This window comes from Carlito syrichta, unplaced genomic scaffold, assembly GCF_000164805.1.
Source record: "Carlito syrichta isolate Samal-C Ts95f unplaced genomic scaffold, Tarsius_syrichta-2.0.1 Scaffold309859, whole genome shotgun sequence".
Lineage (NCBI taxonomy): Eukaryota > Metazoa > Chordata > Mammalia > Primates > Tarsiidae > Carlito > Carlito syrichta.
Window position 1 is genome coordinate 636,715 of NW_007253955.1, and position 23,825 is coordinate 660,539.

Below are 23,825 nucleotides of genomic sequence, written 5' to 3' on the forward strand. Positions count from 1 at the left end.
TTCCGAGTAGCCGGAATTACAGGTGTGTGCTACCACGCCTGGCTGATTTTTGATTTATTGTAGAGATGAGGTCTCGCCAAGTTGCCCAGGTGGGTCTCGAACCCGTAGGCTCAGGCAATCCACTCACCTCGGCCTCCCAAAGCGTGAGATTACAGGCTGAGCCACCGAGCCCGGCCCAGATATTTGTTATAGCAACAATCCCTCTTCTTGGTATCCATTTTCTGTCTCAGTCCATTTTGTGCTTCTATAACCAAATACCACAGAATGGGTAATTTATAGTGACTAGAAATGTATTTGGCTCATGGTTCTAGAGGCTGGGAAATCAAAGATGAAGGGACTGCATCTGGTGAGGGCCTTCTTGCTGTGTCATCTCATGGTGGAAGGTGGATTATCCTTTTATAAGAAACCCATTCCCAAGATGATGACATTCATCTTTTCATGAGAGCAGAGCCCTTATGATCTAAACACCTCTTATTAGGCTCTGCCTTCCAACACTGCCATATTGGGGGATCAGGTTTCCAGCACATGAACTTTGGAGGACATGTTCAAACCATAGCAGGCATCCTAATAAAGGGAATTCTGGACAGAGGTGTGGATATGGAAGCCGCAGTGTGGGAAGGAAAAGGTGGGTTCTTTTGTGTTTTAGGGGAGAGGTAGGAGATGCATCTGCAGGCCGTGTGACCCGAGTCTGAGGGGCCCTTGGTGGCCTGCTAAGGAGCTTTGGTTTGATCTGTCATTTCTTAGAAAGATACCATGTTGGCAGTTTCAAAGAAGGGGCTTGAGTGAGGAAAGACTTGTGGTAAAGAGAGTAGTGAGGAAGCCTGTAACTTGCTGTGGGCTCTAGAACTGGGCTGTGGCTCAGAAAGGGGAGATATGGAGGGCTATACTCTGAAGTGCCTCTGGGGATCTATGTGTCTTTATACTGAAGCTGAATTTCATATAGTTTGACATCCCTAGTGCCTCCTATAATGCCCAGCAAATGGTGAGGAGCTCAGCAAGCATTTGCTAGAATGAGTAAATGGGATTAGAATTGGCAATATTTAGTAACCAGCTGGGGGTTGTATCCAGGAGAGGGAGGTGTTGAGAGCTGAGGATGATATAGGGGCTGGGGAGTGGGGAGAGATGAGTCCAGCTTTGGACACATTTTTCATGATCACAGAATTTAAGATCATCCAGGTAGAAAATTAAAAATACCAGGACTGGGTGTGGGAGATAAATAAAGGCTGAATAAAGAGCTCAAATCATCAGTGTATGAATAGCAGACAAATCTCTGAAAACAAATGCGCCTGTCATGTGAAAACATGTGGCAGGGGAGCCGAGGTTCTGGGACAGCTCCATGAAGCATGCCAGCATTTACAGGGTGGGCCAAGGCAAGCAGAGCCTGTTCCAAGACAATCCTAGAGGTAGGAAGAGAACTTAGAGGGAACCTTGACTTAGAAACCAAGAAGGAGGCCTGGCCAACAGCATCAAAGTTCTCAGAAATAATGAAGGTAGAAAACAGACCTTTCTTGGGTTTGGCAATTAGCTGGCCACTGACAAGCCCCATTTTGGCATACAAATAAGGATGGAGGGAGTGGCAGAGGGGATGGAGAATGGAGTGGAAGTGAGGAAGGAGTACAGATAAAGAAGGTTGACCGGCTTTGCAGACGCTGCCACCTTGAGCCTTTTCCCTTCAGCCATGGTCAACCCCACCGTGTACTTCGACATCGCCATCGACGGCGAGTCCTTGGGCCATGTCTCCTTTGAGCTGTTTGCAGACAAAGTTCCAAAGACAGTAGAAAACTTTCGTTATCTGAGCACTGGAGAGAAAGGATTTGGTTATAAGGGTTCCTGCTTTCACAGAATTATTCCAGGGTTTATGTGCCAGGGTGGTGACTTTACACTCCATAATGGCACTGGCGGCAAGTCCATCTATGGGGAGAAATTTGATGATGAGAACTTCATCTTGAAGCATACAGGTCCCAGCATCTTGTCCATGGCAAATGCTGGACCCAACACAAACGGTTCGCAGTTTTTCATCTGCACTACTAAGACTGAGTGGTTGGATGGCAAGCATGTGGTTTTTGGCAAGAGGGCATGAATGTTGTACAAGCCATGGAGGGCTTTGGGTCCAAGAATGGCAAGACCAGCAAGAAGATCACCATTGCTGACTGTGGACAACTCTAATAAGTTTGACTTATTTTATCTTAAAAAAAAAAAAAAAAAAAAAAAAAGGTTGACCATCCGAGGGAATGAGAGGTTAGGAGTAGCTTGAGGAGATACAGCAGAGAGTTGTTTTGTTTGTTTGTTTTTTAGGATGAGGAATATTTGAGTGTGCTTATAAATCAGAGTAGAGAAGGAAGGCGACCTGGAAGAAACAGGGCAAAGGCAAGTCACTGACTGGAAACGAATCCGGTGTCTGGGAGGAGGCGTTTGGGGGTAAGAGTAGTGTTAGGCATGGAAACGAGTCCGGTGTCTGGGAGGAGGCGTTTGGGGGTAAGAGTAGTGTTAGGCAAGTGTAGAGGTGGCAGGTGGCAGGTAGCTGCAGGTTTTCCTTGCAGAACTAAGGGACAGTGAGAGTAAGTGACTGCTTCAGGTCACAGAACCTATAAGTAAACCCTGAGCCTCTGCCTCTGGTATTCCCAGACCTCTTCTCCATAATGTTACACACCATATTTCCTTGGAAGGGTTCAGGGGCTCTGAGGGCTGCTGCATCATGCCGTACCTGGGGGGATATCTAGCTCTGCTCTTCTTGGTGCTGTGGGTCCCTTCTGAGTACTTGCTGTATGTGAGGCTGTGAGCATGAGGTGTGGTTCCTGCCTCCACTGGGCCTTTTTTCTTCATCCTGTGCTCCTAGTTCTGCCCTCTGGCGAGTTCTGTGACAGAGCTCACCTTGGTTCTTGGCAGAGCGCCAAGGGAGCCCATAGTCTTCCTCCCCCGGGGTCAGCTTTGCCTAGCAGGTTGGGTGAGCTGGTTTCCTAGGCAAAGTGTGGCACACCTTGGGCATAGTAGATCAGATGCTGGCGTTCCTACCCAGGTATCCTTCTGTGACTTTTCTCCTGCTCTTTTGTACTCAGGAGGTTGGTCAGCAGTGTGGGCTAGCTTCTGGGAGAAGGTTCCAATTGGCCTGAGGCAACAGACAGCCAAGAAGCCCTGGAGTACCTGGGACCTCTGAGCAATCCTCTTGGCTGGGGCCCCATGAGGGGAGGGGTGGGCTCATTAAAAGCCTGATGTGGTATGTTGGAGCAAGCCCTAAGACTAGCTGATCCGTTTAGCACAACACCGGCAGTTTTGGAATAAAGGCAAGACAATGCAGAACTTTACTGGGGAAGAGGTCAAAGAAGGGCTAATTGTCTTGCAGCTGTGGCCTGGTTAGTGCTGCTCAACTCTACTACCAGTGGTGTTTTACCAAGAGACTGGGCCTGGAGGGTGGCTGAGTGTCAGTCTTTCACTTACTGTGAAACATGCTATGTGTTTTCCACCTTGGGGTGAGCTTGTTGGCTTGTTTTGCTATTTACTACTAATGCCTGGGCCCCACCCCTGACCAATTAAATAAAGATTTTAGCCTGTGGGGCCTAGACATATGTACATTTAAAAACTCCTCAGGTCTTTGCATTGTGCAGCCCATGTTGTGACCTACTGACATTAAGAGAGATGACATGAACCTCGTCACAAAATGAAGACCGAGAGAGAGAAAGCTAGGAGGGTTGGGGAGGGTGCAGTCCCTAAAACTTGGGAGCTGGAAGGGTCTTGTTCAGACCCTTGGAGCTTGGAGTGTGGCCCCAGCCAACCAGCAGGACCTCATGAAGGAGCTGGTTAGAATGCAGATTCCGGGCCGTACCCACACTTGCTGAGTCAGAGAGAGCGCACCAGTTTGAGAAGTCTGCTTTCAGGTCCTTCACAGATTCTCCTGGCCCGTGGTTTTCAACCTTGGCTGCACTTTGTAATCACCTGGGTGCTTAAACAAATGCCAGTGCTGGGCTAGGTGAATTAACTCAGAATTTCTAAGTGTGAGATCCAGATACTATTACAAAAAAAAAATTTTTTTTTAAATATTCCGGTGATTCTCCCCTTGAGCCAAGAGCATCAGGCTTGACCAGTGCATCTCAAACTTGAGTGTACATAGAAGCTACCAGGGGATGGTGTTCAATTGCAGATTCTGATTTTATGGGTCTGGAGGGGGCTAGAGATTCTGTATTTCTAATAAGGGCCCCTGTGATGCCTGTGCTGCTGATCGGATATATTTTGAGCAGCAGAGACCTATTAGATTGACTTTCCAGTTTCACAGCTGAGGAAATTGAGGGTCAGAGAGGGAGGTGCCATCATCCGTGGTAACCCAAGATGATATACATGCAGTACTTTCTGATACACTTTCCTGCCAGGCTGCATGCCAGATGCTGGGGCTAGAGCTGGGAACAGGATAGACCCTATTACAAACCTTGCAGAGCTTAGATTCCAGTGGGGGAGACAGACAGACAACAAACAAACAAGTAACCAAGCTAATTACAGATGGGAAAAGTACTATGAAGGAGATGAGGAGGACCATGTGGCAGGGAATGACTTAGAGGTTGCTGTGGGGGAGAGGGGTAGAGAAGGCATGTCCCTTTTATAAATGCTGTTGGCAGGGCACGGTGGTTCATACTCATAATCCCAACACTTTGGAAGGCCGAAGCAGGAGGACACCTTGAGTATGAGAGTTAGAAACCAGCCTGGGCAGCATAGTGATATCCCCATCTCTACAAAAAAATTTTAAAATTAGCTGGACATGGTGGCATGTGCCTACAGTCCCAGCTATTTGGGGACTGAGGCGGGAGGATCGCCTGAACCCAGGAATTTGAGACTGCTGTGAGCTGTGATCATACCACTGCATTCCAGCCTGGGTGACAAGAGTATAACCCAGACTCAAAAAATAAAAATAAAAAAAGAAGCCCTGTCAGAAGACTTACTAGACTGAGGACTTCTAATGGCAAATTTATAGCTTTTCTTTACCAGACAGAGCCATGGTCCATCCCCTCTGGGGTTTGGGGATGGTGTACTGACCTTATTTGGGGCGTCTGACCCTGGTTCCTAACTGACTGTCTCCCTTGACCCAAGACTGTGCTTTTTCAGTGTTTGTGGACTCAGAGTGGAGCCTGGGGAGTGACTCCATTGAGGGAGTGGAGCATTGACTCCATAATAAAACAGTGCTCAGTATCGTTGAACGTTCAGGATCATTGTGTAATACAGACTCCGCCTCCTCCAGATGCTGTCCCCTGCCCCTGTGAAATAATGGAAGGGTTCTCATTTATCCCTGAGAGAGCACAAGCACGAATGCTTCTCTCCCTTTCCGGATCCAGCAGAACAGTTACCTGGGCTGCTTGTGGAAACTGCCTGTCTCAGGCCACACTATGTCAGGCACACTTGTGGAAACTGTGTCTCAGGCCACACTGGCTCACCCAGGTGGACTCCAGGGAAGAGCCCCGGAATGTGTTTTTAGGATATGGCCCAGGTGATTCTTCTGATCCAGATCATCAAGGAAACAGCAAAGATGGAAGACATTGGCACTTGTTATCTCGTGCCTCTTTATATGGCTGTGGAAGCTGCAGAAATTTCTTCTGCAGTGACTCTGTGGTGTGACTGAGCAGATTATTAGGGAACCTTTGCTATGTGACACTGCAGCCCACCACCTTTTCCACTGCACAGTCCCTACCTTGCTGGTCTTTGCCCTTACTGAAAGCGTCTCCTGACTCCTCTTTGACCAGGCAGATCCTCCAGCTCCCTGTCCTCCCCATTCAAACACCCTTCTTTCACTGAGCCTACTCCGCAGCTCGGGTGGTGAGACTTGGGCACTGTTTGCATTTGGCCAGGGTCCAGAAGGACTGAAGAAGGTCTTATGACAAGTTCTTACTCCTAGTCTCTGGCCTGAGCAGGTCTGTTTGGCTGGAGTTGGGGGAGATTGATCATGGAGAGGTGGGCAGTGGCTAGACCAAGGGATACCTTGGATGGTAGAGGATGGGTCAACTTCAGTTGGGTAAAATATGAATCGAGACCTTGTACAGTAAGTTTAACTTTTGTGTTAACAGTGGGTAGAGGTAGCCATCTGCTTCCTGAAACTGGCCCTCCCTTGACAAAATGTGGAAGAGGACAGTGAGAAGCAGCATACCAGGGAGGCTGGACTAACCCAGTCTGCCTGGGGACCTAATCTGTGAGGGGTGGGACTTTGGTTTCTCTTTCTGTGGCAGGACCCACCTGGATCTCTGATACTCCCTTTGAAGGGTCAGGAGAGTATCTAGGGTGAGAAAGGTCATTCTTGGGATGGCCGCCCCAGGGCGGCTTTGTGCTTTCTGAAGGAGGGGAGGAGCAGACTGGGTGTGTCCTGCCCCAATGTCTAGGCAGGAGTGTTTGTGGAGCCAACCAGACACCTGTAACTCCTGCCTCCTAGGTGGCCGGAGGCAGCCAGGATGCCAGCTCTCCCCAGGAACCCTGCTGCCTGCTGAGAAACATGATCAGCAAGTCCCGTGAGTGTTGTCCGAGAACGTCCCCATCCTGAAGGATGGGCCTTGAGAAGCCTTCTTCAACAGCATCCTGGGACCCACTGGGGGCTGTGGAGGGACAAACAGGGAGCCAGGGCCCCCTCTCTTCACCTTGAAGGACAGCAGGCATACTCAGGTCCAAGCCCTGAGCCAGTGCCAGGAGAGGACCAGGGACTGGGTCTGCTTGAGTTGGGGACTGGAGGGGCTCAGAATGGACAGGTGAGAAGGTGGACTGGGGCTGTACCTGCCTGTTTCTGCCTCTAGCTCCTCTGTGCATGTGCCCTGCAGGCTGGAAGCTCCTGGCCATGTTGGCTCTGGTCCTGGTCGTCATGGTGTGGTATTCCATCTCCCGAGAAGACAGGTACATTGAACTGTGAGTCCAACTTCCAAGTCCTTGCATTGGGTCTTCTTGAGGACAGGCTTAAGGATAGAGAGTCATGGGGGCATGGGATCTAGCGGGGCAGGAGGGTTCAAAGAGCCCGGGCATGGCCACCCCCCTTCAACTACTAGTGCGGAACCCTTCCATGAGTGTGCATAGGAGTAGGGTCTGGGACAACTCCCCTGGGCCCTCGACCAGGGAGTGCAGAGGCAGGCAGAGCAGGATCCTCAATGATTTGGGTTTGAAGTAGAACTTGGGTTGAAATGATTCTACCCTGAAAGTCCCTCTCTAATGCCTTGGGACCTTTGAGCCATGGGAGAAGGTTGAGGCTGCCTGGAACACTGGCCTCTGGGCCTTAGTCTGACCTGGGCTCCCGCCTCCTCTCCTTTTCTGTGTCCAGTTTTTATTTTCCCATCCCAGAGAAGAAGGAGCCATGCCTCCAGGGTGAGGCAGAGAGGAAGGTCTCCAAGATTTTTGGCAAGTATGTGGGGACGGCGGGGCGGGGTGGTGCACGACAGGGTGTGGAGTGAGCTGGGCTGGAGGGCTTCGCAGAGTGGGGACTAGATGGGGGAGGAGCCATGTTGGTGGACACAGGTTAAGCGAAGCCAGGGAGGGAAGGGAAGTCCATGTAATATTAGTCAGGGGCCTGATCCTGTTTCTGGCATCAAGATTAATTCCTTTTTCATTCCTACCCTCCTGCGTTCACCTCTGTGCAGCTACTCCCGAGATCAGCCCATCTTCCTACGGCTTAAGGATTTTTTCTGGGTCAAGAAACCATCTGCCTATGAGCTGCCCTATGGGACCAAGGGGAGTGGTAAGTTCCCACCTGGTTCTGTGGCAACAATGGGCTCACCTTGGCCACAGTACTTCCTATTCTTTGCGGTCTATGGCTCCAGTATCCAACTTTTTTTTTTTTTTGAGTTGGAGTCTCACACTGTGGCCCAGGCTGGAGTGCAGTGGTGTGGTCACAGCTCACCACAGCCTTGACCTCCTGGTTCAGGTGATCCTCCCACCTCAACCTTCTGAGTAGTTGGGACTACAGGCAGGCGCCACCCAACCCAGCTAATTTTTAAAAATTTTTGTAGGGATGAGGTCTCACTATGTTGCCTAGGCTGGTCTTAAACTCTTGACCTCAAGCGATCCTCCCATTTTGGCCTCCCAAAATATTGGAATTACAGGTGTGAGCCACCACCCCTGGCCTTCCCCGTGCCCAAGTTCTGAGCCAGGCTCAGGTACTAGGGTCAGGGGAGAAAGAAGATAGCCAGGGTCCTGATGAGTGGTAAAGGGTGGGCAGGTAGCTTTCAGGATGCTAGCTGTCATATCAGTCCCTCCATTTGGTTTTTTCTGTAGAAGACCTGCTCCTCAGAGTACTAGCCATCACCAGCTACTCTATACCTGGGAACATCCAGAGGTAAGGAGACAGTCCTCCCACTCTAGTCTGGGTGCCTTCTCTTTCCTGCCCGGTGTGAAATAGTGATGAAATAGTCATGGCCTAGCACCCTCCCAGCCAATCCCCATGGCATACGAGCCTCGGCATCCAGGGCAGACCAGGCTGCAGCGGCTGAGGGTATTGCAACAGCAGGACTGGGGTTTCTTATTGGTACACCCCATGCACTCTCCCTCCTCTCCCATGCCCTGTTTTATGCTCGGCCCAGTTTCCTCTTCCTTTAAAGCCCAACCATAAGCAGGGCCACTGGGGATGCCTGCTCCTCAGGAACCAGGGGATGAGGGGGGCCCTGGGCAGATCCAGGGCAGTGAGAGTTAGGTGGGGCAGGGGTTACTTCTGGGCTTGATCACATCTCTTCCTACGGCAGTCTCAAGTGCCGCCGCTGTGTGGTGGTGGGGAACGGACACCGGCTGCGGAATAGCTCGCTGGGAGATGCCATCAACAAATACGATGTGGTCATCAGGTGTGTATGATCATCTCTTCTTACTTGTGTTGGGGAACTGGACGTCCCAAATAGGGAACTGTAGACAGGCCCAGGGGTCTCTAGCGATGGACATCTTCCTTCTCGCTCCCAGATTGAACAACGCCCCAGTAGCTGGCTATGAGGGTGATGTGGGCTCCAAGACCACCATGCGTCTCTTCTACCCTGAATCTGCCCATTTCGACCCCAAAGTGGAAAACAACCCGGACACACTTCTCGTCCTTGTAGCTTTCAAGGCGATGGACTTCCACTGGATTGAGACCATCCTGAGTGATAAGAAGCGGGTAAGTGGGGTGGGAGATAGGTGGGGGGCCAAGTCAGGATCTCACGCTCCCTGATGTCTGCCTTGCAGTCCTGGAGAGTCAGTGAGGGGACAGTGTGAACCAGGCTCCCAGCTGTCAGTGCCTTAGGCATACCACCCAGGGCAATTTGCTGCAGGGCTTCTAGTAAGCCGCCCCAGCTGCTGGGTATAAAAGCCTGCAGGAGTCAGGTGGTGGCAGCCAAAGGCACCCCACACTCCAGGGCTGTCTGGGATAGGAAAGCTGCCAGAGTGTGTCTGCCTGTGAGAAACCTGGGAAAGGAGGAACCTTCTGGCAGTCATCTCCAGGCGGGGGGCCGGTTAGAACAATGAGGTCTGTGCCCTAACAGATGATCCCCAGAAAGAGTTCACTATGTCATTTTGCCATACCATCGAATGCTGACCTGTCCAGTCTGGAATTTTTGCCAAAAGACAGCCTAAAACTTGAGCCCCTTCTACTTGTTTGGATATCCTTGGAAGCGGGCTGTGGTTGGACCTCATATTCTACACATTTTGTCACCTGGTCTTCCTGAGGGGGTGTCCTTCCTCCTCTCTTTCCCTGATCCTCTCCTCTGGTCTCCTATCTCTAGTGTAGTCCCTACTTCCTTTCCTCTCTTCCTGTGCTCTTGAAGGCATCTCTCATCACTTGGACCCCATCCCTTGGCTGAGGACCTCTGGATTCGCCTTGAGACACAGGTCTTCACCCACTCTCTTCTGACCCCATCCTCCTAGGTGCGAAAGGGTTTTTGGAAGCAGCCTCCTCTCATCTGGGATGTCAACCCAAAACAGGTTCGGATTCTCAACCCCTTCTTCATGGAGATTGCAGCTGACAAACTGCTGAGCCTGCCAATGCAACAGCCACGCAAGATTAAACAGGTGATGGGTCAATGATGGGGAAGCCAGGCTGAGGGTTGGGTCCTGAGTGGGAAGTAGGGGGCACATTCCTATATGCTTAGAAAGCCAGGGAAAGGCCCTATGAGAGGAAAGATAGCAGCTTGCATTTCACTGCCAGGAACACACCTGTCATCAAAGTTGCCATGGCAGGGGTGAGTGTACTCTTTGGAGAATGTGAGGTGTCTTCAAAGTGGAGAGAGAGGGAAGGGTCTATATTGGGTTTGGGGACTGGAGTGAGAGGATGGTTTGACAGGCACAGATCAAAACTTGTAACCTGGGGACTGGCTAGAGCAGTCAGTGGGGCTATTTGTGGAACAGCTTGAGCCGATGCAGAGTTACTATGGATACTTAATCTGTGGTCTTATCTTGGAACATATTGGTCTGAATGAGTTAAAGGAGTTAGAACTTCAACAGTTTGTCTTGTGTTTCATGTTTTGTTCAAGTGTGTTGATTTTGGCAGTCTTGATGCAATTTTGCAAGTTATGGTTTTGATATCAGTGCCCTGGTGGTCTTCAGCTGGTGGGCTTTCACCCACTTTCTAGCTTTCCAAGTAATTCCACACATCTTGGAACCCTGGGGACTGTGTGGGATAGTGAAGAGGCAAACCAGCAGGCATAGATTGGGTTCTTGGTGGTACCTGTGCTTGCTGTGTGGAGCTTGCCAGATCAACCACTTAGAGCCTGAATTTTCTTGTCTGTATGGTGGGGATACTACCCACATTGACCTTTTAAGGCCATTGTAGGATTGAAAAAATAATTACCTAAAAATACTATTATGGAGATTGGTATGTAGTGCCTACTGTATAAATATTTACCAAATTTTGAATAGATAATTTTATTCTTTTTTTTTTTTTTTTTTTGAGTTGGAGTCTCACTCTGTCACCCAGGCTGGAGTGCAGTGGCATACTCATGGCCACCCCAGCGTCAATCCACTGGGCTCTGGCAACCCTTCCGCCTCAGCCTTCCAAGTAGCTGGAACTACAGGCATGTGCTACCACGCCTGGCTAATTTTTGATTTATTATAGAGATGAAGTCTCGTCAAGTTGCCTGGGCTGATCTCGAACACGGGGGCTCAAGCAATCCACTCGCCTCGGTCTCCCAAAGTGCTGAGATTACAGGCTGAATCACCGAGCCCAGCCCTTTTTTGTTGTTTTTTGAGTTGGAGTCTTACTCTGTTGCCCAAGCTGGAGTGCAGTAACATAGCAATGTACTGCAGCCTTGACCTGCTGAGCTCAGGCAATCCTTCTGCCTCAGCCTTCTGAGTAGCTAGGACTACAGGTGCACACCACCGCACCCAGCTAGTTTTTTTAAATTTATTATAGAAATGAGGTCTCACCAAGTTGCCCAGGCTGGTCTTGAACCCCTGGGCTCAGGCAATCCTCTCGCCTCTGCCTCCCAGAGTGCTGGGATTACAGGTATGAGCCACCATACCTGGCTGGTAGTGGTGGGATTTCAGGTGTGAGTCACCGTGCCTGGTTTATAACTTTATTATTTGCTGAATATCTAGTGCTATTCACATTCTGTGTTGAATGGCTGCTTTTGTGACTGCTCAGTGCCAAGCCCCATGTCTGCATGCTTGGTGAGTAAGACGTGCTCCCTGCCCTAAGGAAACTTAGTCTGGCAGAATAAACATGCAGGTGGCACTGTAGAGTGATACAGTACCACAGTAGAGAGGTGTTCCACATGCTGTGGGGATCTCAGGAGGGGCAGACCTCTACTGAGGGCTGAATGGGAGGCACCCCAGAGGAGGTGGTCCTGGAGCCGGGTCTGAAAGGATTATGCAGCTCATCCGGCAGAGAACTGGGGAAGGGCATTCTGTTTGCCAAGAGCAGACAGCTGCTGTGGCCCTGAGGTGTTCTAGTGCAAGCGGAGTTGAAGGGCATGACAGAGCGGTTTGATGCCACAGATAGGGTGATAGATGGAGAGGGAGGTAAGAGAAGGTAAGGACCTGAACCCAGCTCCCCGCAGAGGGAAGGGTAAAGGAAGGGATAGACTTGACAGTGTATTAGTTTTCTCTTGCTGCCTCGTTAATTACCACAGGCTTAGTGGTCTAAAACAATGCCCACGGATAGGCTTATAGTTGTGCAGGTCAGAAGTTCAGCGTGGTGTGACTGGGTTCTCTGTTCAGGGTATCATAAGTTTATAAACCCAGTTTATCAGCCAGTCTGAGGTCTCATCTGGAAGTCTGGGGAGAAAATTTGCTTTCAGACTCATTCTTTTTTTTTTTGAGTCTTAACTCTGTCGCCCAGGCTGGAGTGTAATGGCATGCTCACAGCAACCACAGCCAGGTTCAGGTGATCCTTCCACTTCAGCCTTCCAAGTAGCTAGAACTACATGCATGCACCATCATGCCCAGCTAATTTTTTAATTTATTGTAGAGATGAGGTCTTGCCATGTTGCCCAGTCTGGTCTTGAACCCATAGGCTCAGGCAGTCCTCTCACCTCTGCCTCTCACAGTGCTCGGATTACAGGTGTGAGCCACAGCGCCTGGCCAGACTCATTCTTGCAGAAATAATTTGGTTCCTCTGGTCATAGGGCTAAGGTCTCCAGCTCCTTGCTGGCCATCAGCCAGGGATAGGGCTACCCTCAGCTCTTGAAGGCTGGCTACAGTTCTTGCCGTATGGCCCCTCTGTCTTCAAGCCAGAGATGGCATGATAAATCCTTCTTGTGCTTCAAATCTGACTTCCTCTGTCTCTGATCTCAACACCCAGATTTAAAGAGTCAGGTAATTGGGTCAAGCACAGCAGGATACTCTCTCCTCTCTTATAGTCAGCTGTGCCATATAAAGTAGCAACGTAATAGATCTCATCATATTCACAGGTTCCACACACAAGCAGGGGGATTAGATGAGGGCCAGGGTCACTGGGGTTCTCTTACAATTCTACCTGCTACAACATATATTTTACAGATGGCATTGAGAGATTCCTGACCAATTCTAGGTTTCCAACTTGGACAACTCGGGGTATGGTAATATATTTACTGATGTAGAGAGCATAAGGAGGAGGAGGAGTTTGGTGTTTCAAGATCCCATATCCAGGAAGAGCTGGCTAGACAGCCATGGAAATGTGGCCCAGCAAGGCCCAAACTGGATGAGTTAATACACTGGTGGTGAAAGCAACAAGGGGAAAAAGAAGGCCCAGGCAGGGCACGGAAGGCAAGAAGACAAGACAGCTGGGAAAGGGACACTGGGAGAAAGCCAGCACTGAGCAGCCTCACAGGGTCCAGGAAGTGGCTCCCAGATGGGAGTGGGTGGCTGATGTGGGCTGCAAAGCAGGGTGCTGGAGCCGAGGAAGGCCAGACTTGGGAAGTAAGTGGATCAGGTTTCCTGTCCCCGTGGATGAATTCGGAATGGAGGAAATGAGATCCTCAGAGCAGCCCAGAAGGTGGGTAGGAAAGGTACTGCGGTCCCACATGAAAGAAGGGGAGAGCTCACGCCCAAAAGGGGTCACACAGCTAGTGAGTTTCAGAGCCACCAAGTCTTCTGAATGAGGTGAGGTCCTCCAAGGAAGAGGGCAGAACCCTTCCCCTCCTTTGAGTGAGTTGCTTAATATTTTTATAAGCCTCAGTTTTCTCATCTGTAAGATGGGGCTAATAATAGTACCTACTTCCAAGTGTTTTTATGAGGACAGGATGAGATAATGTATCATACTAGGTAAAATACTTAATGTAGTGTCTGGCAGCTCTATGGTAATTACTCAAAAAGTACTCTGTATTATTATGATGGTTGTCATTATTGTCATTCTGATTGCCATCGTCATCCCTAGAGTCCCAGACCTCTCCCAGATATGTGGAGCTGTACTATCCAGTATGGCGACCACTAGCCACATATGGCTATTTATTTATTTATATTTATTAATTTTTAGAGACAAGGTCTTGTTATGTTGCCCAGACCACAGTGTAGGGGCTATTCACAGGTGCAGTCCTAGTGTTCTACAGCTCAGAACTTCTGAGCCAAAGTGATCCTCCTACCTCAGCCTCCTGAGTCATTGGGACTACATACAGGGGTGCACCACTGCAGTCGGCACATGCGGCTAGTTAAATGTAAAATTTAATTAATTAAAACTTTTTTTTTTTGAGTTGGGGTCTCATTCTGTTGCCCAGGCTGGAGTACAGTGTCATGATCACAAAGATCACAACGATCATGGCTCACAGCAGCTTCGACTCTGTGGTCCCCTGGGCTCAGGTGGTCCTTTTATTTCAACATCCCGAGTAGCTGGGACTACAGGCACATGCCACCACACCTGGCTAGTTTTTTGATTTCTTGGTAGAGATGAGGTTTTGCTGTGTTGTCCAGGCTGGTCTGGAACTCTTGGGTTCAAGCAATCCTCTAACCTCAGCCTCTCAAAGTGTTGGGATTACAGAGGTAAGCCACCACATCCAGCCTTAAAACTTAATAAAATAAAACATTCAGTTCCTCAGCTGCACTGGCCCCTTTCATATGCTGGTTAGGCTTGTGGCTGTCCTATTGGACAGGGGAGATGGAGAGCGTTTTCGTGACTGTGGAAAGTTCCACTGCAGAGGGCCGGTTGAGAAGCTGGTGGGAGGAGCAGGGCTCCCTCTAATGCCTGCTACCCTTGGTCCCTCAGAAGCCTACCACAGGCCTCTTGGCCATCACGCTGGCCCTCCACCTCTGCGACTTGGTGCACATTGCTGGCTTTGGCTACCCAGATGCCTACAACAAGAAGCAGACCATTCACTACTATGAGCAGATCACGCTTAAGTCCATGGCGGTAAGTGCCTGCCCTCGTGAGCTCGGTGGAGTGGGTTGCCTGGGGACCACACAGTTGGAGGGATACTGGGTGAGTGAGAACGGGGCCAGGTGCCCAGAGGTGGCTCCTGGGAGGTCATTCAGAGAGTCAGAACTAGAACTGGGGCATCTGGACTCCCCAGCCAGCACCCTCCGTATTTGCCCACATGGGTCACATCTTCTAAGAGCCAGCACGGGGAAGGGAGCTCCCAAGAAGTGTGGGGCTGTGGCAAGGGTCAGGAAGGCTTTCCTGGGGACAGAGAGGTCTCCAAGAATCCCTTCATTTACTTCCTTGGCTGTCTCCACAGGGGTCAGGCCACAATGTCTCCCAAGAGGCCCTAGCCATTAAGCGGATGCTGGAGATCGGAGCTGTCAAGAACCTCACGACCTTCTGACTTGGGCAAGAGCTGTAGCCCGGTGGTTGCCCACTCCACTGCCTGGGTGACCCCCATCTGTGGCTGTGGGGGTGCCTGGTGCCAGTATGACTCACTCGGACTCACCTATCCCTGTCTGGGGAGGGAGTCCTGGAACTGGCCAGGTCTGAGATGAGGCCATGCCCCTGGCTGCTCTGTGGAGCCCAGATCTAGTCAGGGTGGAAGCACTTGGGGCTGCAGGAGCCCAGCCAAGGCAGGGGGCTTGTTGCTGGGGCACCCCCTCTCTGCTAGCACCAAGAGATTATTTAATGGGCTATTTAATTAAGGGGTAGGAGGGTGCTGTGGGCTGGTCCTGTGGCATCCAGGAAAGAGGCCAGTATAGTGTTCTGCCCACTTTTTATAAAAACTTACATGTGATGGGCCCACCAAGGCCTAGACCCAGAACCAGCCTCCCAGGAGGGCGGGGGTGTCAGGAATGGGTGGGTGCCCTCCAGAGAGGGGGGTGCTACCTCCCAGCAGGCATGGGAAGAGCACCGGATAGGGGTTCCACCAAGAGGGGACCTCATCTAGAAAAGAGGTTATAAACCTATCATTAAACTATTTTTCCAAAAATGGAAGGAGTTGTGATGCCCTGTGTCTTTTCAGGTTGGGAAGGGCACAGGTGGGGTGTGGCAGTGGGTAGGATGTTAGACCAGAGCAGGACGTGGTCACTCAGGGAAAATAAATTACTTATGGAGTCCAGTGCTTAGTGCCCAGCTGTGCATTATTAACCTGGCATAGCAGGCTGCCCACAGCAGCCCTGTCTGCAGACACCCAGCCTGGCATCCTGCATCCTGGTTGACTGCCCAGAGGATGCCAAATGGAAGGGGCAGAATTCTCTCCCACCTTCCTTCCTCTCTCCCTCACCGTTCTTCAGTTACCAAAATCTCATACTGGGAGGTGTGTGTTTTAAGGACAGGGGTGGGGTCAGGCAAAGTAAGCCAAGTTTCCCTTCTCAGATTAAGTGGGAACCAGAAAATGTAGTTTGTGGAAGGTCCTGCCAACAGTGCAGGCTGCTAGGATTGGAGTGGCCAGGGCCGGAGGGCAGTGTCAAAGGGATTTAGCAAAGCCTGCCAGCCAGTCATCGGGCCAGGGGATGAAATGGTTTCTTTCCTAGGTCTCTAGAATCTTAACAGCCCTGCTGTTTGCCTGTCTTTCCTGCCTTCGTTTTCCATCTTCCCAGGACCTGCTTAGCTGCCAACTGGGATTCCTGCCACCCCCACAGCTGTTCCTTTACATCTGGAGCCAGGAGGGAGAGTTGGAACTCCCCCATGGGTAATGGAACTTGCAGCTGTGTTCCTGGCTTTCTCGGAAAGAGCTTCAGCCTTGAGGTTTTTGAGACAAGCCAGGCTGGGACTGGACAGATAAAGAGGGGCAGCAAGTCGAGAGAAACAGAGGAAGGTGACACAGTTCTCAACAGAGTGTTGGAATGGCCTTGAGAACACCCAGCCTCATCCTACAGGATGGTCCTAAGGACCATCCCAGGGAACAGAATGGCCTTCCCTCTCAGAGGCCTGGCGACTTTGTTAACTGGCCTCCCCCTAGGTGCAAGCGGGATTCTGACAGCAAATAGGGCCCTAGTTTCTGCAGCCCCAAGCCTCCTCCCTGCCACAAGGGCAAGCTTTGTCTGTAGGCTCTATCTGGGGGAGAGACCTTACTGACAACAGGAATTTTGAATCGGGGGTGGGGGGGTGGAGATCTCAGTTCTGCTCATCCCTGATGTTGCCCCAGATGCTTCCCATGTGGGTATGCAAGGGAGTGGCCATTGAAAGTGACTGTCTGCACACATGATGCAGTTGCTTTGGATTGAGGCCACTGCCTGTTGTGGAACGTGCCTAATCTTGAGTGAGAATCCAACATACAGGGATGGGTTAGATGCCTCCAAATTCTATACACACACACACACACACACACACACACACACACACACGGGAGCATTTTACATTGTAGACACGGGAGCATTTTACATTCTTGTTGGGTTATGTTTGTGATACCATATGCAGATAGCCCTTCATGCTCACATGCAGAGAAGACCATGTGTGTGCGTGCAGGGGTCATGTGTCTGTACACTCACACAGGCCATTGTTCGCTTGAGGGGTGAGCATAACTTTCTCCAGCAAGCCCCACATTTGATGCAGACTGAGGCAATACTGGCCAAGGGTTAGAGTGGAGCTTTGATGTGGAGTTGTTGGATGGGGTTCTTGGTGTTCTGGGAAAGAGGCTTTCAGTCTTCAATTAGCCCAACCGATGTGAATGAACTGCCTGCCAGCCTGCCTGGGACTGATTAAATCATGCCCTGAAAATGAAGAGAAAAACAGCAGAGGGAAGTGCTTGAGAACAAGTCAGGAAATCTGGGTTCTTCACCAGGCTCTGCCACTTAATTCTGTATCACCTTGGGCCAGTCATTTCTCTATTGCTGTGCCCCAATTTCAGCATTCCTTGAAACAAGAGAGATGAGTCCAGACAGTGAGGACAACTGATCTCAGAATTATCTGGGGAGTTTTAAGAATGGAGATTCTAAGCCGGGCTTGGTGGTTCAGCCTGTAATCCCGTGCCTTTGGGAGGCTGAGGTGAGTGGATTGCCTGAGCCCGCGCGTTCGAGACCCGCCTGGGCAGTGAGACCTCATCTCTACAATAAATCAAAAAATCAGCCGGGCGTGGTAGCGCATGCCTGTAATTCCGGCTACTCGGAAGGCTGAGGAGGAAGGATTGCCGGAGCCCAGCAGGTCGAGGCTGCGGTGGCCGGGAGCGGCCACTGCACTCCAGTCTGGGTGACAGAGTGAGACTCCAACTAAAAAAAAAGAATGGAGATTCTAGCCGGGCTCGGTGGCTCAGCCTGTAATCCCGCGCCTTGGGAGGCTGAGGTGAGTGGATTGCCTGAGCCTGCGGGTTCGAGACCTGCCTGGGCAACTTGGCGAGACCTCATCTCTACAATAAATCAAAAAATCAGCCGGTCGTGGTAGCGTGCACCTGTAGTTCCAGCTACTTGGAAGGCTGAGGTGGAAGGATCCCCAGAGCCCAGCAGGTCGAGGCTGCGGTGGCCGGGAGCGGCCACTGCACTCCAGTCTGGGCGACAGAGTGAGACTCCAACTCAAAAAAAAAAAAGAATGGAGATTCTGCAGCTGGGTGCGGTGGCTCATGCCAGCACTTTGAGAGGCTGAGGTGAGAGGATTGCCTGACTCCAGAGGCTCAAGACCAGCCTGGGCAACTTGGCGAGACATCTCTACAATAAATCCAAAAATTGGCTGAGTGTAGTGGCACATGCCTGTGGTTCCAGCTACTTGGAAGGCTGAGGTGGAAGGATCGCCTGAGCCCAGCAGGTGGAGGCTGTGGTGGCTCTGAGTGTGCCACTGGGCAACAGAGTGAGACTTTTACTCAAAAATAAAAATAAAAAAGGAGATTCTGGCTGGTGCAGCTCACACCTGTAATCCCAGCACTTTGGGAGGCTAAGGTGAGAGAATTGTTCAAGCCCAGGAGTTCAAGACTAGCCTGGGCAACATAGAAAGACCTCATCTCTACAAAAAGATCAAAAAATTAGCCAGGCGCGGTGGCATGTGCCTGTAGTCTCAGCTACCTGGGAGGCTGAGGAACAAGGATGCCTGAGCCGGGGAGGTGGAGCCGTGATCGTGGCACTGCACTCCAGCCTGAATGACAGAGTGAGAGCCCAACTAAAAAAAAAAAAGGAGCTTCTTGGGTCGTACCCAGGCCTCTCGGATGGAGCCCACGAATCTGGAATTTTAACAAGCACCCAGAAACACTGCTCTGGTAGTCTAGACTCTGGATCATCTCACGGGCCTGTTTCCCCTCTACGGTCTGCGTGTAAAGCCCTTGCTAATTCCGGGTGTCCTTGAGATGTGTTAATTAGGCGCACGCGCAGTTTTCTTCCGCGGGCCGGACTGGGTGGGGTAGAGGAGTTACTGTGCTCGGCTTGCCCCGCCCCCCGTCTGCCGGGGCGGGGCAGCACATGCGCCGTCTGCGCGGGAGCTGGGCTGACCCTCGGGGCTGTGGGAACTGGCGGGGGTTCCCGAAGTGCCGCCCGCGTTCCGGCTAGTTTGGTGGCCTCCGCCCTGTGGCCTCGCTGGACGCTGGCCCCGGCGCCCCGCCTCATTGAAGGCCGGTGCCTCCCTGGCAACCGGCTCAAGGCCTGGTGACGGCTGCGGAGGGAAGCCGGATGGGTTTGGGGGCCCGCGCCCCTCCGTCCGGATTTGCATGCATTGCCAGCAGTTTTCTCCGCTTTGCAAGTGCTTTCCAGAACTCCCGCTGGGCCTCCGTCTTGTGACCTGCTTTGACTTCCTTGCAGAGGCTGGGGTGAAACAGAAGGCGAGGGGGTAAAAGAGATCTGCCCCACCTAATTTAAACTCTGGAAGTCCAGCCCTCTTCCACAAAGGGAGAAATCGGGCCCCAGAAGGGACACCCAGCTCAACTACCTAGCTGGGCAAGACTAGGGTTTAGGTCTTTTATTTAGTGCAGGAACACAGTTAAGTGATATTCTGTATTCACATCGGATGATGTACCTTGATTTGAGACCCTTCAGGTTTTTATTTACACTTTCCAAGAACATAAGTCCATTCCAGTGCTTTCCTCCAGAGACTGTCTAGCCTATGAAAAGTTTAAGCTTGGAAACAGTTTTGTTTGGGAGGCAGTAAGGTGTAGTGTACACCAAATACAGACGGTTGGATCGTGAGTTCTCCCCGCTCTGTCATTTAATTAGCCGAATCAACCTCTGCTTGTCCATCTGGAAAATAATGATTATGCATACCCATCTCACAATGACGTTTTAAGGGCCCGGTGGGAATATGATTGTAAAAACATTTTGTAGACTATAAAGTATGATATCGATATTAATTGAAAAACTGCCTTGCATCATCGAAAATGTCAGGGTATGAAACAGATGAGGTGCATTTGTAGGGCTGAATACTTGCTCAGGTAGTAACTTGGCTGGTTTATACAAAAATATGTTTCACACAAGCAAAGTAGGGGGAGGTAAGACATCAGTAAAATGATTCAACAGTGGGCTTTACACAATCAATGGAGAGAGTTCAAACTGCTTTATAGAAATGATTTTCAAGTTGAAGTCAGACACTTTTAGGGCTTCTTAGAGGAGGAGGTTTCTTGGGAGACATTATCCATCTAAATGGAATGTAGCGTATTATGGTAGGTTCCTAAACAAGGGTTGAGAAGTACAACCTCAGATTTAGTAAGCTCTCCTCCAAACCCTCTGACCTTTTTAGAGTCTTAATTATACCTTCAGAAAACTATTTGTTAGTTTTGAACATTCTCATGTCCTCTACAAGACATGGTTCCAGAAAATCAGATCTTTTTCCAACGTAAACGTTTAGGGAGGTCTGTGTGTGTATCTGTCTGTCTGTAATCAGAACCAATTTTCCTGTTCAATTCTTTGTCAGTGAGTTTACCTGTCTTATTTTTGGGATCTTGTACCCAAGAAATAAGCTGGGAAGCTGAACCTTGATTCTCACTAGATGACAGATTTAGGAGAAACCCAAATGTATTAGAAAGTTCCACTTCTTCACTTAAAGGTTCTACAGAGAGTGGGAAGCAGGTAGTGCAAAGAGGGTTAGTGCAAAAGCGTTTCACAAAAGTATTTAGAGAAAAATGAATTTTGGGAGGCTAGTGCTGTTTCTTGCTACATTTCAGGTTCCCAGGGAAGGCCAACAATTTAAACACCCACACCCGAAAAGAGATAGCTTCCTCTCAAAAGCCTTGGGAGCCTGAGAGGGTGGAGTTGGGTGGAGAGTATGAGAGAGTATGAGAGACTCAGATGTGGTAACAATCCTAGGGGTCAAAGTTGGAATTGCTGAACTGAGCTGTTCCAGAACCATCTATCATTTTGAGTCTGCCCAGAACACTGTTTACATACATCATTAACTTTAGCACTTAAGGAGTGTCTTCACTTGCTTAAAAATAGGTTTCTCGGCAGGGTATGGTAGCTCACACCTCTAATCTCAGCATTTTGGGAGGTCAAGGCGAGACTATCACTTGAGCCAGGAATTTGAGACCAGCCTGTGCAACGCAGCAAGACCTTGTCTCTACAAAAAAAACCCCAAAAATTAGCTGTGCATGGTGGCGTGTCCCTGTAGTCTTAACTAATCAGGATGCTGAGGTGGGAGGACTGCCTGAGCCCAGGAGGTCAAGACTGCGGTGAACCATAGTCATGCCACTGCACTCCAGCCTGGGCAAGAGTGAGACCTCCAAGTTAAAAAAAAAAAAAAAAAAAAGCATGTTTATCTTCTTGCTAAGCATAGAGATGCTCTACTTGAGGAGAAAAACCTCAAGAGTATAAGTTGGAGTCTGGTAAGGAGGTTCCCTGCCTTTCTGTGCTCTCTTTTTCTCTGGATTTATGCTGCACTGTTGGAGCCCTTGCGTGGCAGCAGAGCTAGAGAAAGTTTTAAATTAAAAGTCAAATAGGAAGTCCCTATCTGAAAATTCTGAAGTCCTTATCTCTATTACTTTATCTCTACTGGCCTTCTTCAGTATTTCTCTCAAGTGCAATGCCTGTTAATGTCATGAATATACTTTCCAGTCCTTGGGCAGCAGAGTCCTAGCCTTTTAATTTCCTTGCAAAGGTGGTAATTTTACTTAGTTCTCCTGAACTTGTCTTTGCCTAATCGGAAGTCATATTCAGGGGATGAATCCCTTCCTAATTCAGCCGTTATCCAGGTAGTACTTTTTTCTTTGCATAATTGGGAATAGATTTCAGAGAAACTCCATTTAATTAAGACCCCGAGTCTCCCAATGAAGATCTGGACTTCCTGAGATGTCACTTACCTTCTTTTTGAACATTAATACTTTAGATTCATCATAAGGAAGGCAGTTATAAAGAAGCATTCTTTGAATGTTCTCAGCATTCCAAGATATTGCCAAGGGCCATAAGGGTAAGGAGCGGAAGGAAATGCTTTTGCTTGTCTGGTATTTTCTGATCAGGAAACACAAGGAAGCTCTCTGCCCAGGGGTTGAGGATGTCCCAGTCCTGTGGGCGGACTGAGTGGGCCGTCCCGAGAAGAACACTGGGAGCATGGAGTGGCAGGCGGATATTGGCAGAGGCATAAATATAACCAGGGAAGTAGACTACATTGAACGACGTGTCTTGTGAATGGTGTACATTCATAAAGGGTCTTTTTTAAAGGTGGGGGCTGGCTGGGCTCGGTGGCTCAGCCTGTAATCCTAGCGCTTTGGGAGGCTGAGGTGCGTGGATTGCCTGAGCCCGCGAGTTCGAGACCTGCCTGGGCAACTTGGCGAGACCTCATCTCTACAATAAAAAAAAAAAAATTAGCCAGGCGTGGTAGCGTGTGCCTGTAGTTCCAGCTACCTGGAAGGCTGAGGTAGAAGGATCACCGGAGCCCAGCAGGTCGAGGCTGTGGTGACTGGGAGCGGCCACTGCACTCCAGTCTGGGCGACAGAGTGAGACTCCAACTCAAAAAAAAAAAAAAAAAAAAAAAGATCATATTATACATCCTGGGTGTTTGCCTTTTCATACTGATATATATTTTGGATAAGCTATAAGTCAATAGATATTCTCTCTACGTATATAGCATATTACACACACATGAATTTAAGTATCTAAATGTATAGTCTTTATTCTGGATTTTTTCAGTGAGGTTTCTATCTTTTTATCTTTTTATTTATTTTATTTGCCTCATATTTTTATTTTATCTTTATTTTATTTCTTTATCGATATTTTTTATTTTGATATTGTGGGGTACAGTTAAGGGTTAGGTATACAAATATGCTTCATTCAGGCCCCCTTGTTGATAACAGGTGTTTCCTCGTCTCCAGACAGATGTTTACTACCATTAGTCCCATACCCCACCCCCATAGTTTCCTAACACTGTCAGTCATTTTCTTATAGTAGTGCATTGAATGATCAAGGTCCACTATATGAGTGAGAATATGTGATACTCAGATCTTTGTTTCTGTGAGAGGTCACTTAGTATTATAGACTCTAGCTCCATCCAGGTTGCTGCAAAATTCATGATTTTGTTCTTTTTTATGGCTGCATAGTATTCCATCGTGTATATGTACCACATTTTTTAATACAGTCCTCTTTTGATGGACAGCGTGGTTGGTTCCAGGTTCTTGCTATTGTGAACAATGCTGCGATAAACATACGTGTGCAGGTATCTTTTTTATAGAGTGACTTGAGTTCTTCAGGGTATATTTCCAGTAGGGGGTTTACGGGGTCATATGGGAGGTTAATATTTAGAGCTTTTAGGGATCGCCACACTGCTTTCCACAAAGGTTGCACTAGTTTACACTCCCACCAACAGGGTAGAAGTGTTCCCTTTTTGCTACACCCTCTCCAGCAGCTGTTATTTTTTGAGTTGATAATTGCCATTCTGACTGGAGTTAGGTGGTATCTCAGTGTGGTTTTGATTTGCATCTCCCTGATGATTAGTGAGGTTGAACATTTCTTCATGTGTTTGTTGGCTTCTCAGATGTCCTCTTTTGTGAAGTGTCTGTTCGTATCTTTTGCCCATTTTATAATGGGGTTGTTTGTTTTTTTCTTTTCAGCACGTTTGAGTTCCTTGTAGATCCAGGATGTTAAGCCTTTGTCAGACCTGGTGTTGGCAAATATTTTTTCCCAGTCTGTAGGCTGTCTCCCTGCTCTCTTGATGGTTTCTTTGGCCTTGCAGAAACTTGTCAGTTTTAATAAGGTCC

At 49.4% G+C, this 23,825-nt stretch overlaps 1 protein-coding gene and 1 pseudogene across 5 annotated transcripts in view; both read left to right on the plus strand.

Annotated features, from left to right (window-relative positions):
• The window catches only part of ST3GAL4 (ST3 beta-galactoside alpha-2,3-sialyltransferase 4), a 66,105-nt gene extending 50,378 nt beyond the window's left edge, over positions 1-15,727 (plus strand). Inside the window, exons 1-11 of one of the 5 annotated variants that reach the window (XM_021717563.1) lie at positions 5,919-6,016; positions 6,401-6,476; positions 6,780-6,864; positions 7,271-7,351; positions 7,587-7,684; positions 8,221-8,281; positions 8,685-8,780; positions 8,893-9,082; positions 9,829-9,972; positions 14,576-14,719; positions 15,045-15,727. In XM_021717563.1, the coding sequence (XP_021573238.1) occupies positions 5,921-6,016; positions 6,401-6,476; positions 6,780-6,864; positions 7,271-7,351; positions 7,587-7,684; positions 8,221-8,281; positions 8,685-8,780; positions 8,893-9,082; positions 9,829-9,972; positions 14,576-14,719; positions 15,045-15,131 (1,158 nt within the window). In that variant the 5' untranslated portion in view covers positions 5,919-5,920 and the 3' untranslated portion in view covers positions 15,132-15,727. Of the gene's footprint in view, positions 1-5,918; positions 6,017-6,400; positions 6,477-6,755; positions 6,865-7,270; positions 7,352-7,586; positions 7,685-8,220; positions 8,282-8,684; positions 8,781-8,892; positions 9,083-9,828; positions 9,973-14,575; positions 14,720-15,044 lie in introns of those variants that run through there. The other 4 variants (XM_021717564.1, XM_021717565.1, XM_008068088.1 and 1 more) reach the window with 4 other exon arrangements.
• On the plus strand, positions 1,643-2,166 carry LOC103270564 (annotated as a pseudogene).
• Positions 15,728-23,825: the final 8,098 nt, after the last annotated feature.